Genomic DNA, 12,838 nt, shown 5'->3' with positions numbered 1-12,838 from the left:
CGAGCGCGGCTTCCACTTATCTGTCTTTCCTGTCCAATGTCCCACCGAGTAGGCAGAGGCACGTGTTTGTGTTAGCTATTTCGTTAGTTGTTTCCTAAACGTCCAGTTCGTTGTGTTTCACAGAAACACACAGCAGCACCATGGTGAAGTTAGCAAAGGTAAGAGCATACGGCATCCATTTTACTGTTTTAATGTGTGTGCGTATGTGAGAGAAATCGGTGTTTACGCATGAGGCCTTTGCGAAGAAGTTGCTGCATTTGTGTGAAAAAAGGGAACTGACACCAGGGGAAAATGTGTGTTCGTTATCTCACTGCTAATTCATTAATTTTATTAATTACACAGTGGCTGCAAAAGGCTACGTAGTCGAGAAAAATGGTGATATTGAAAACGTAACGTTTCGTCTTGTCGGCCATGTTTGTGCCTTGCTGGTGGTTTTTCGGCCCGCTAACGCTTACCGACTACTCAAGATGGCATTCATGCGCGTTCTCGATGTTAAGCATGGGGTTTAGAGATGAATAGAAAATGGATTAAGTGGCAGGTCACACACGCTTGCCTATTAATACTACAGTTAATTAGAGAATAATTGGAAGAAGCGATATTTATGTATGCTACGTTAGCTAACATGTACCGTTCGGTAATTGTTAGCATTAGCCCGGTATATATCAGTCCGAGTGCAGAGACGAATCTGATTTACACCGAGTTGGCGGCATACTAATTATAATTCACCGTGTTTAACACTTATACCATGTCGTTAACATATTGAATCAGTTTCTTGCCGTTCCTCATGCAGCTAACTGTTATAGCATGCGTTTAAAAGCCCGTCTGCAGACGGTAAAATTAGCCAACATGCTAACAGCCCGACCTCCTGAGCTCCACGTGGGTTGTGCGCCTGCTCGGATCGACACACGAGGTACAAACCGAGGAACCACATTACCGCCCAGGCTGACGGCTATCGCTTCAACTGACTCGCGTTTAACTAGAGGAAATCATTGCAACAATGATTAAATCAGTTTTGGTGGAGGTGGGGGGTTTTGGTGTGAAATTTGAAGCACCTCGTGCTGTTAGCCCCATTGCCGGTAAACCCGGAATCCATAAACCACGGGGGGATCGTGTAGGTAAACGTGTGCTTTGAACAGCGGGAGTTTTTACATTTGCATTTTATCTTACTTTTTACAGGCAGCAAACAAGCAAGTAACTCAAAAGAAAAAAGCCCCTCCACCCCCCAAAGAAGTGGAGGAGGAATCCAGTGAAGAGGACAGCAGTGATGAGGAAGAGGAGGTACAGTCTGAGTTTCTTATTGTTTTAAAGTACCATAGGATATTTTAGATGTTTAAATTAATTAAGATTTTAATTGTTTGTTTTTTAAATTCCAGGCTCCCCCACCCAAAGTGGTAAAGAAAGCCACACCAGCAAAAGCAGCCCCAGTTAAGAATGGTGCTGCCGCCAAGAAAGCAGACAGTGAAGATGAAGACGATGATGATTCTGGTAAGCAATGACATTTGACAAGTCCAAATTAATTGAATGCAAGGTAAAACAGTGTACAAAACTAGTCATAAAGCCAATTGGTATCAGTTTTGGTAATAAAACTTACACTCTTGTGAAGCACTCTGAACGTTTTAGCTGAAAATGGCATAACATCCGAGAGTTGGCTTGTAATAAGGATTGCTGTTTCCTAGTCTAAGGACACTAAGATAAAAAGAAACAAAATTTGCAAATCAACCTATTTGGATGGGCCATCCAGATGTGTGGGGAAATAGTGAGGCACTGATTTTGACTTTATCTGATGGATTAGGCATTAGTGAGACATGATGGGTACACAGGAAGTAAATTTTCTGACGTATTTGTTAAACACTACTTAGATATCATAAATCCTTTATGAATATTAAGACTGTTTGCTGCTATCACCATTTTTAAAATGGGGTTTAGCTACAACCTCAAGTAGTACACATGGAAAGAAAACATCCTAATTAGTTCCACACAGTGAGGTCAACACCTTGAGTTTGATCTGATATTCCAACCTTTTGTACGCTGGATATTGGGTCAGGTCAGATAACACATGTTGACACATTCATGCTCAACCACAAATTGGGAGTTCATCTTACGTCATGTTAAATTGAGTATAACATTGTGTGATAAGGTTTTGTGTTTGTCAATGAACCTACAGAGGAGGAGTCTGAAGAGGAGGCTCCCCCACCAAAAAAGACCCCCGCAAAGGCTAAAGCTACACCAGCCAAGGCTGCTCCCGCAAAGGCAGAGGAGTCAGATGATGATGACGATGATGATGGTAGGACCTACAGCAGATGACACGATTTTTGTTGTTGGTTTTTTTGTAAAACTGGTTTATTCCACTTTAAATTATTTGTAACAGTTGGTCATAGAATTACATTTCTAAGTCATACTAACTCACCACTTTAGGAAAATTGTCACACACCCTCCATTTCTTGGCATGCATGTGGTTGTTTAGTACTCATGTGTGTAATGTACGGAGGAAAAGAAAATGCAGTGCTATGTCTTCGGTGCCAGTGTGTATTTAATCGTCCACTGGTTCTATCCTCAATCGCTGTTACATTCTTGCTTTCAGTGGAGTGTGAAAGTCTGCAGATTTTCCTAAAATCAACTTCCATGCATTCAGTCTGCTGAAATTAATGATTCTCATGTGTGTGTTGTGTACAGATGAGTCTGAAGAAGAGGCCCCACCACCCAAGAAGGCAGCTAAACCTGCTGCCAAGGCCCCAGTGAAGGCTAAACCTGCAAAGGAGGCCTCTGATGAAGACGATGATGATGATGAAGAAGATGACTCAGAAGAAGAGGCTCCACCTCCCAAGAAGGCTGCTGCTAAGGCTGCTCCTGCTAAACCAGCTGCCAAAAAGGCTGCCAAAGAGGAGTCTGACGACGACGACGATGATGATGATGATGGTTAGAGCAAACCTTTGATTAATTCTTTTATTTTGAGAGCATCTTTAGCATTGGTGATACTGAGTCAGTGTGCAGTGGCTTACTTGTCAGCTGCAGTCACAGGAGAGTATATGATGATCAACAAGGGACTTAATACTGATTTTGTGTGATGTCACCTTTTTTTTATTGATCTGATACGAGTTAATGATCATCAGTGGTTTGAAGTTGGTCACAGTGACTTAAATATAATTTCTAACAATAATGAATGTGGTTCTGTAGACTCTGAGGAGGAGATGGACACCACTCCTGCGCCAGCAAAGGCAAAGAAAGCAGGCATGGTCAAGGCCAAGGAAGAGTCTGAAGAGGAGGACGACGATGATGATGACGATGAAGATGACGACGATGAGGAGGAAGATGGTGAGTTTTGGTGATGGAAAAATTTACTGCCGTTCACCTGCTAAAACTTTCAGTGGACGTGTCACTCCACAGTATTATTTGTGTAACAGTACATTAAGTTTTCATTTAAATTTTAAATTTAAAAAAAGTAAAGTTTCGGACCATATATGAAAAGCTTTGCAGACAAGCTGAGGTGAAACGATTGCTGTATTGATGAAGGCAAATGGAAACAGGCACATAATGCAGCATTGACATGCCATGAACGTGCAACTGAAACATGTTTTAGATTTAGTGCAGCCTGTAGTTAAGTTTAACACGATACGCCTGATCCAGAATTTCTTCCTCTGTTTTGGCTCAATAAATGTCTGAATTTAAGATTTTGCAACTCCTGTCTCTACAGAAGTCCCAGTTACTCCTGCAAAGAGGAAGGCAGAAGGCAAGAAGGACACACCACCTGCCAAGAAAGCAAAATCAGATGGTGAAGGTATGAATTATCCACTGACCCCATCAATCACATTCCAACCTACTTCATGATGATAATAAGGGACTTAATACTGATGTGTGATGTCACCTTTATTATTCTGAATCTCTCAGGTATAATGAATACATTTTAAAATTTTGCACCACAATGAGTTAATTGAAATGTACCTCCTCTTTCACCAGGGTTCTGTCTGTTTGTTGGAAACTTGAACGCCAACAAAGACTTTGAAGAAATCAAAGAAGCCCTGAGGAAATTCTTCTCAAAGAACAGTCTTGAGGTTTCTGATGTCCGGCTGGGTGGTTCCAAGTAAGCAAACGTTTGAAAAATCATCTAAGCCCCCGTTTTGCAAATACAGTCATTCAGTTCTTGTTTGTATTTCACAGAGATGTGTGTTTGTGAAATACGTAAACTCAGGGTTTTCGCCAATATGGCTACTACCACTGGATGTCATCTAAGATGGCTGGATCCAGAGAGTTGATTTATCTGGTAACACTTTAAGGCAATTGTTAGTTACCTTGTGCTCTTTTACAGTTGTTAAACATTGTTTTATATTGCAGACTTAACAATGAATCCCCCCAAAAAGTTAAACTGACCTGTAGCTGCAACTCAGTATATTGTTTTAGAAACATGACTTTAGGCAAGTTCTTTTGGCTCTTTCCTGTCTTAAGCAGGAATGTCTAACTGACCTTGCATGACTTGCCTCAACAGGAGATTTGGTTATGTGGACTTTGCATCTGAAGAGGACATGCAGAAGGCACTGGAGCTCAATGGCAAGAAGGTCATGGGTCAGGAGCTGAAGTTGGACAAGGCCCGAAGCAAAGACAGCTCACAGGAGGGCAAGAAAGGTGAAAAGGGGAAAAAAGCATCCATATGGTTCCTGTGAATGTAAAGGAAAGATAAAATCGGGTTGTTTCCAGGCAGCCAAATTTGGCTATGTAAATATTTCTACTTTCCATTTTAAGAAAATTGCCACACACCTCCATTTCTTGACATGCATATGTTTGTTCAGTACTTGTGTGTGTAATGTACGGAGGAAGAGAAAATGCAGCGCTATGTCTTCGGTACCGGTGTGTGTTATCGTCTGCCGGTTCTATCCTCAATCGCTGTGACATTCTTCAGTTGTGTGGCTCTTATGGGAGAGTTTGCCTCGGCAGATTTTTGCTTTTATACTTGAACATTATTATTCTTGTATGTATTTTGTCAAGATGAACCAGTACTTTTTCAGTGTAAAATGTCTCTGAAGACTGAAAAAGTTAAGTCCCACTACCCCAAAACTGACACTGACTTTGTCTCACAGAGAGGGATGCACGGACACTCTTTGTGAAGAACCTTCCGTTTTCTGCAACAGCAGATGACCTGAAAGAAATCTTTGAAGATGCAGTTGACGTCAGGGTACCTCTTGGCCAGAACGGTTCAAACAGAGGGTAAGACCAATCCGCCTCTAATAGAAGTAGTTGTTAGCTTATTTTCTATGTTCAGATGTCGCTAGGATGACTATTTAAGGAACACAAGAAAGCTCAATGTGATTCCCACAAGCTAACCTTGGATAACAATCCTAAACAGTATTGGAAATCGACTTAAATCAAGGGAAATAAGGATTCAACGTGAAGATTTTTTTTCGTCAACATATTTCCAATGCAGCTCTTCATTTAAATTTACAGCAGACATTGGTATTAACTCAAAACTACTCTAAAAAAAAATCTGAACGTTTCAATCAATAAAATTTAAGTGCAATAAAGTGAAATGACACAGGAAAAAATATTGAACACACATAATGTATTTTTTTCTTGGTGAAGACACTTTTGTATGCAAGGCCAGTTTTTGAGATGCTTTCTGTATGAGGAAATTAATCTTTAACGGTGTTCAAATAGGATTTTCATTCATTCTTCCACTCAGGCAAACTTGAAATCTAGACTCTTGGGTACCAGCTTGTGAATCTTCAGTTTCTTCCACAAATGTACTTTTAGGTTTAAGTCTGGTGATAGACTGGACCATTTAAACACCTTTTTGTTTTCTTCTGTGGGGCCAGTTGACAGTCGTCTTGGCAATATGTTTTGCATCATTGTCCTTGCTGGAAGTTCCACCCGCGTCTCATCTTCTCTTGGTTGATGGCAACAGATTCTAAAAGATTGAACCAAAATCCCATCTCTGAGAGACTCTGAGAGATTGATTTCTAAGTACAGGAAGCACCTCAAAAGCTGGTGTTGCAAACAAAAGCTTCTCCACCAATTATTCAATACATGTCCATTTGTGTTCAGTACTTTTCCTGTGTAACTCCACTTAATTGCACATACATTTTTTAATGGATTGAAATGTCAAGATTTTATCAGTGTAGTTTTATTGAGTTAATACCAATGTCTCTTGTAAATTTCATATGAATAAATGTGTAGGAAATATGTTAAATGACAAATGTTGCTGTGTTTAATACATATTTCTCCCCGAACCTGTGTTTTGTTTTTGCTTAACTTTAATAATGTAGCACAATTTTTTTTTTTTTTTTTTTTGTTAGTGTACAGGTTTCTGGATATGTTTCCATTACTCAAACCTGCCATTCATATACAGTTGACCAGCAGTTTGGTTGGCAGTATACTAGCCCTAGTGTAGAAAAGTAATCTCTTCTCTCCTTTTGACAGCATTGCCTATATCGAGTTCAAAACTGAGGCTGAAGCAGATAAGATGCTGGAGGAGGCTCAGGGAGCTGATGTACAGGGCAGGTCCATCATGGTTGACTACGTTGGTGACAAGAGCCAAAAAGGGGCTATGGGAGGAGGTAAGCTCCTTGCATGTTTTATAAAGCTATGAAACTAGCATGGGTATTTGAGCTGTATGGGATTGTAGTTAAGTGGTAGTTATAGTAGTATGCACTAGGTAGCTGCTCTGTGATTACAGCAGCATGTTTAGAGTATCAGAAGCAGGGCATGACTGAGGTGTGGGTGACTTAAAGAGGTTGATAAGGAAGCTAAATTTATACTTGGGCGCTGCTCAGCACCTCTTATTGTAGTGGTGACAGTGCAGTTTGATCAGACAAATAAATGGATTGAATAAATTGATTATTTAATCTAAGATAATAAAGCTCTTATCTAATTCATGTATTTGCATGTTTTGAGGGCTGTGCATTCTAATTGAAAGGGAGAAGCTGCATCTTAATGTGGCCATGCAAATGCAGCTTATAACTCCTGGAGATTGAGTGCCTCTCCATCTTTGTAGTCATCTCACCGTTCTCCTTTCTTCCCTCTGTCCCTGTACAGGAGGAGCAGGAGCAGCCTGTAAAACACTGGTGGTGAATAATCTCGCCTTCAGTGCCACAGAGGACGCCCTGCAATCCACATTCGAGAAAGCTGTCTCCATCAGGATTCCACAGAGAGACGGCAGACCTAAAGGGTGAGTATCTGATGGGTCCACGGAGGATTTTCTGATTTTCAGCCTCTAAACTCCAGCAATACACTTGAAACTGCTGCACCTTCTCATGAGCTCCTCTTAATCTTACCCATGATTATGCATGGATTCGCACGAGAAGCAGAGCCAATGTACAGTTAGAACAGGCTCACCCTACTTGCATAAGGGCGTTGCCTATGTCTGCTGTGCAACAAATAGAAATGTCTAAATGGTCTTAAAGGGATTTTACACTGGCAAGTTTTTGAGAGGGGGAAAAATCCTATTTTAACACCTATTGTGATGTACAAGAGTTAACTTTAAGTTATACTACTAAACCATGGTTGCTAATGTTGTGCTTCTTTCTTTAGTTTTGCTTTTGTAGAGTTTGAGAGCACAGAGGATGCTAAGGATGCTTTGGAAAACCTCAACAACACAGAAATTGAAGGCCGGTCAATCCGACTGGAGTACAGCCAGAACAGTGGCAGAGATGGTGGCAGGGGAAACTCGGGTAAGTCCTCTAACTTAACTGATGCGTCTGCGCTTGGATCTCAATTGACTTAGAGCTGCAGATGTAGCTAGTTTGTCATCATGGCCAGATGTGATGAAAACTTGAATCAACAGAAACTCTGTGATGAAATAAGATAGTCAAGTCCTGATCTGGTCTGTGCATGTAGCCTCACCTTGTTAATTTATTAATTCGTTAGATGAGGATCATTTAGTGGATAAAATCTAAATGAGCCATAAAAACTGCAGCTTTAGTAATTGCTTTTCTTTCCCACCAGGTCCAACAAAAACCCTCTTTGTCAAGGGTCTCTCTGAGGACACAACAGACCAGACACTCAAGGATGCATTCGAGGGTGCCTCAGCAGCCAGGATAGTTACAGACAGAGAAACAGGGTCATCAAAAGGGTAAGTTTGTAGAGTTGTAAATATTCCCTCTGGCTGTTTACTCTTATGAGCACAGCTCTGTCCAGAAGTGACAGTGTATGGATTTGCATGAGAAGTAGAGCAAACTCCCAGTTAAACAGGGAGCTGCCTTACCGTGAAATCACTTTTTATTTAATGTTAACATCTTAGCAATGTTGGAAGGTGACTAAATTCATTTAGTTTCCACCTTAAGTGAAATAACTAAACTCTTCCCCTCTGCCTTCCCCCGCAGCTTTGGCTTTGTGGACTTCCACAGCGAGGAAGACTGCAAGGCCGCCAAGGAGGCCATGGAAGATGGTGAGATCGATGGCAGCAAGGTGACCCTGGACTACGCCAAGCCCAAGGGTGACGGCGGCTTCCGCGGAGGCCGAGGTGGTGGTGGATTTGGCGGCCGTGGTGGTGGCCGTGGAGGTCGCGGCGGTTTCGGAGGTGGCTTCGGCGGTCGGGGTGGCGGCGGCGGCAGGGGAAGAGGAGGCCCCCGTGGAGGAGGACGTGGCCGTGGTGGCTTTGGAGGTAAGGCAAATCAAATTTGTTGTTTGCTCACAGGGTAAAGCCATCAGCTAATATCTCCTCAGCTGCTAACATTAAGTTGTTGAAAAAGTAATCTGAAGTTGTATTGCTTTCATAATCTTTTTGCTTGGATTGGATCACGTTTTAAGATGCTGCCCAGCTAACGAAGTTGCCTTTGTTCTCATTTTAGGTGGAAGAGGTGGCGGCGGATTCGGCAAACCCCAGGGGAAGAAAATCAAGTTTGATGACTAAACCCTTAGTCTATTTTACTTTTTGAATGGACTCTGGTTTCATCAGTTTTCAGAGCTTTTGGACATTCCAGAAAGCGTCATTGATATATATTTAACTGTTAATGGGCATTTTAGCCCTTTATTTAGACCCCCTCAATCCTTCCCCCACCCTTCTGTGCCAGAATGGAACTTTTGACCTTCTCAGCTCAAGTGCTTTGTGCGAGTACTGAATGTCCCAAACGCAAACCTGCACCTCTCGCCCTCATTAGCTAACTTGCTTTTCCGAAGGAGTTAAATGGAACGGGTCTGGCAAACAAGTTTGCTGTGAAAAATACGTTTGTCCTTGTCAGATACATTGTGTAAATTTAAACAGTTTGTATGATTTCATTTTACCTTTTGTAAAAAAACAAAAAAATACACTTGTATCCATGTTTGTTTTTATTTTGTTGGTCATTTAGTTTGCTTTAGGTGCCACGTTTTACTGTAATGTGCAAAGCATATTTTCATAGAAGATTTGAGTCAGTGCTCAGGAGTCGGGTGTTAAGATAATGGCAAATGTGTTTTTTGTCATGTTTTTGGTGGGGCGCAGTCAGTGTCTGAGTCAGAGGATAAAAGACCTCTTATCTATGTAACATAAAATATTTGTAGTGCATTGACTAATTTTTTCCCATCTGAGAATCTTAAGATTTTCACGTGATTAAATAAAACCTTGTAGGTGGTGATTTTTAAATGTCTGTCCTCATTGCACCCATGTTGGATAAGTATCCACAGTGAATACTATTGAACATGAAAGTTGCTGCCTTTACTTAATACAGCTAACCCCGTCTAATGCAATGCAATGCAACATCCCTGCAATAAATCCTACCTTTGTGAAGCTTGAAGCATTCAGTGTCGAGACTGTCAGTTGTCCATTTGACTCTAGTAATTACGGTGCTGTTGAATTGTATTGCATTATGTTGGAAGGTGTTCATAGTCCTGTCCAACCCATCTGACATAAATGGGAAAGGACAGATTATTTAAAAGCTCTGAACACCCACATTTTCTTTTTAGGTTATTCTGGCTGATTAGACCGCTGCTCAAGTTGAAGGTGGGCTGGAGCTTTGATGCCCTCCATCTACTGATAAAGGGGTAATACTTCTGCCTTACCAGATGCAACACTGCTAACAGGAGATTCAGGAAGCTGACAGTCAGTTGCAGTCTATTCACCCACACAGTGCTGCGCAATAGTCCAATCAGCCAGATAGCCTGTGTGGGTGGTCAGAGCCTTAAAAACCAATTAATCTAAATCCTGAAATAATTGGGTCTGTGGGCAACAATGTCAAAGTTAAACACAAGCTACTACCTTTGTTGTTCATTAAAATTCTGCATTACTATCATTTGCAAATGATTTACTGATGATGAGCCTTTTTTTCCCCACAAGGTGGCAGTGTCCGTCAAGTAGCCTTTTCGTGCAATGACTACTCAGACAATGGTCAGTGTTGTGTAAATTGGAACTGTCTTTGCAAGTGATGTTTCATCATGTTGACAAACATTTGTTAGAGGGACTTTGCCGATTCAAATCCTACAACTAGCAGCGAAACTGGGCAAAGACAATAGTCTCTTACCTAAATTCCCCTCGAAGTTATGGCACTCCAAAAACATGCAAGGGGCTCATGGACATTTTCAAATAAACAAGAAATTTGTGCCCTAGATAAAGGATGAGTGCTCAGTGAATAACCTATGATAAGATACTATGGCAAGGCTTAACTATACAGACCAATGAGCAGTGAACACGTCTTTGGAGTCATCAGGTGGGAACCTCCTTTCACCAGTGTTTCGTCTAGTTGGTCCCACGACACATCCAGGAGGCTAGAGAGTGATCTCTGGCGTCCCAGAGACACTCCCCTAATGCCAGGTCTTACTGCTCCCTGCACCAACCCAACAACCTCCTTAACCTTACTTAATTAACGTTGAGAGGCTTTAGAAACTGAACTACATCACTTGTATAGCGATGTGTTGCCTTTTAGACTTGGCTGAGAGCTATACAACTTGAAAATGATCTCTGGTACTGATCGACAAGCCTAAGTCGTTGGCCTTAAAAATCAGACTCACCATCAGCTGTATTTCAATCAGGAGAGACACGTTTTTATGGTAAAAGAATATTTATTAACGTGACCGAATTCATAAGGATGTGGAAAGTCTTTGGAGACTAGACCCCGCAGAGATGGTTTGATTTAAGGAGGGTGATGAATCCATAGTCGAATAGGGAACCCCCCCCCCCGAGGTCTAGACACTGGTGGTGGTAGAGGTGCTGAAGATGAGATGAGAGGGAGATGGAGAAGTGCCGATGATGAGTAGGGGAATGAGTCTTTGAGAGCTTGACCTGGACTCTGGATACGATGGCTGGAGGTGACCGGGGTGGAGGAGGGTGTGAAGATTCTGCCTAAAATGATGGCTGGCATCAGCAGAAGAGAGAGCAGATTTAAAATATTGCAGTGGCATCCTGATTGGCTGAGAGATCGTGGCAAAGTGTGATTGGATAACTAGAGGAGTGAACACCCATAGTCAGCTGATTAGAGGGAGTAGTGAGAGTGGGATGGAGAAAATGTGAAAGGGTGAGCACGAGAAATGTCTTCCTGATTGTTTCCTTTGTCAAGTATGCTTAGGCATACAAGAACTTTAACTGGCTCCTTGCAGCTGTCTGTATACCTGAAGTGCCAATGTGCAGTATCTGTATCTGTAAGCACAGTCTCCATTTTATATTTCTGATTTCTTACTAGCAAACAGGACGTAGTGTGACTTTAACAGTGACCCTGAGCTGCCGGACAGGTCTCTCTTGTTAGTGACACTACCAGACAGGGGACAGCAGTATGCTGTCATCCCTTGGCCCCGGTCGCTGAACAGGGACCTTTGTTCCTGAAGGTGCCTGAGCGGGAGGCACTGATGATGGCACTGCTGAATACCTCCATTTAGAGATTTGTTGCCCCCCGCCTTGAACAGTGACAGAGGTCATGCTAACTTCTCTCTGTGGCGTTATGTCAGCCGTCTAGAATGACCCTTGTGCTTTCTTTTCCATATCTGAGGTCGTCTCTTTGAGTGCTGTTTTTCACTTCAGCTCCATTTCATGTTGCTACAATTCTCTACTGCTTTCCTACTGTTATTTATTCATATTTTCCCTATTTCTTACAGCCTCGGGAGCAGATAGTAGTTTACAAGCTATTTGCATAATTCAGAGTGATCATGTAAGGCACAAACTTCTTTCAGCTATTTCAATTTCACCCTCTTAAGACTTGTAAATATCAAACCACAAATTTTTAACAGCTTTAATGCTGAGTCAATGGGGCTCTGTGAAGAGCAGAGAGGACAGTGACTGATTCTTTATCTCATTTTCTTAGTGGCTGATCTAAATAGGACCCTATTTAAATGGGAGTATACAGCTCAGAGTTCTCTTCACAATGAATCTTTGTCAAGTGCATAGTGTCCTATAGCACGGATGTACCAACAAGTCGCATGGCCTTGGCCTCTTTTCCAGTGTGATACGAGGAGCCAGGGACTACAATTATATGCTGAGTGGTCATACAAATGATAATTTATCTGCTTGAATATGATAGAGACGAACATACTGTTTGTTTAGTTTCATCAGTGCTAGACAACAGGACATGTTTAAATCTGTGTTGCTGAATACAAACACTGATTATTTCCAGCATTATAAAACAGATGGAGACCAAATGCTCATGTTTGTACATCATTTTCTGCCATAATTTGAATCTCACAGAAGCATTACGAGTTTGAAAGTATTTTGCAAAGTAAATAGAGGACAGACTTCTATTACAATATTTGCATAATATTGCCTCCAGTAGACTGCTAAGATCTCAGTTACAGTGGTGTGAAAAAGTGTTTGCCCCCTTCCTGATTTCTTACTTTTTTGCATGTTTTCCACACTTAAATGTTTCAGATCATCAAACAAATTTAAACATTAGTCAAAGATAACACAAGTAAACACAAAATGCAGTTTTTAAATGAAAGGTTTTATTAATGAGGAAGA

The 12,838-nt window shown here is 41.5% G+C and overlaps 1 protein-coding gene and 3 non-coding genes across 4 annotated transcripts; all 4 read left to right on the top strand.

Moving 5' to 3' along the window:
• ncl (nucleolin) lies at positions 1-9,544 on the top strand. Its single transcript, XM_050054893.1, has 16 exons — positions 1-158; positions 1,177-1,278; positions 1,374-1,485; positions 2,165-2,284; positions 2,674-2,916; positions 3,175-3,312; positions 3,692-3,775; positions 3,955-4,078; positions 4,481-4,617; positions 5,070-5,196; positions 6,406-6,542; positions 7,021-7,153; positions 7,516-7,655; positions 7,930-8,056; positions 8,307-8,587; positions 8,775-9,544. The coding sequence occupies exons 1-16, from the start codon at positions 141-143 to the stop codon at positions 8,834-8,836; spliced, it is 2,085 nt and encodes a 694-aa protein (XP_049910850.1). The 5' UTR covers positions 1-140; the 3' UTR covers positions 8,837-9,544.
• LOC126397339 (small nucleolar RNA SNORA57) lies at positions 2,432-2,571 on the top strand. Its single transcript, XR_007570649.1, has one exon. It is a non-coding gene; the product is annotated as a small nucleolar RNA SNORA57 (small nucleolar RNA).
• On the top strand, positions 4,749-4,886 carry LOC126397340 (small nucleolar RNA SNORA57). Its single transcript, XR_007570650.1, has one exon. It is a non-coding gene; the product is annotated as a small nucleolar RNA SNORA57 (small nucleolar RNA).
• Positions 7,231-7,364, top strand: LOC126397336 (small nucleolar RNA SNORA75). Its single transcript, XR_007570646.1, has one exon. It is a non-coding gene; the product is annotated as a small nucleolar RNA SNORA75 (small nucleolar RNA).
• Positions 9,545-12,838: the final 3,294 nt, after the last annotated feature.

Source organism: Epinephelus moara, chromosome 10, assembly GCF_006386435.1.
Source record: "Epinephelus moara isolate mb chromosome 10, YSFRI_EMoa_1.0, whole genome shotgun sequence".
Classification (NCBI taxonomy): Eukaryota; Metazoa; Chordata; class Actinopteri; order Perciformes; family Serranidae; genus Epinephelus; species Epinephelus moara.
Note: the sequence above shows the minus strand (reverse complement) of the source record. Positions and strands in the feature narration are given on the sequence as shown.

Bases quoted from the DNA above. Each gene is read 5' to 3' on its own strand.
- ncl (XM_050054893.1), top strand. The intron at 4,618-5,069 runs GTGAAAAGGGGA...TTTGTCTCACAG, and splicing joins CTCACAGGAGGGCAAGAAAG to AGAGGGATGCACGGACACTC. The intron at 8,588-8,774 runs GTAAGGCAAATC...TTCTCATTTTAG, and splicing joins TGGCCGTGGTGGCTTTGGAG to GTGGAAGAGGTGGCGGCGGA.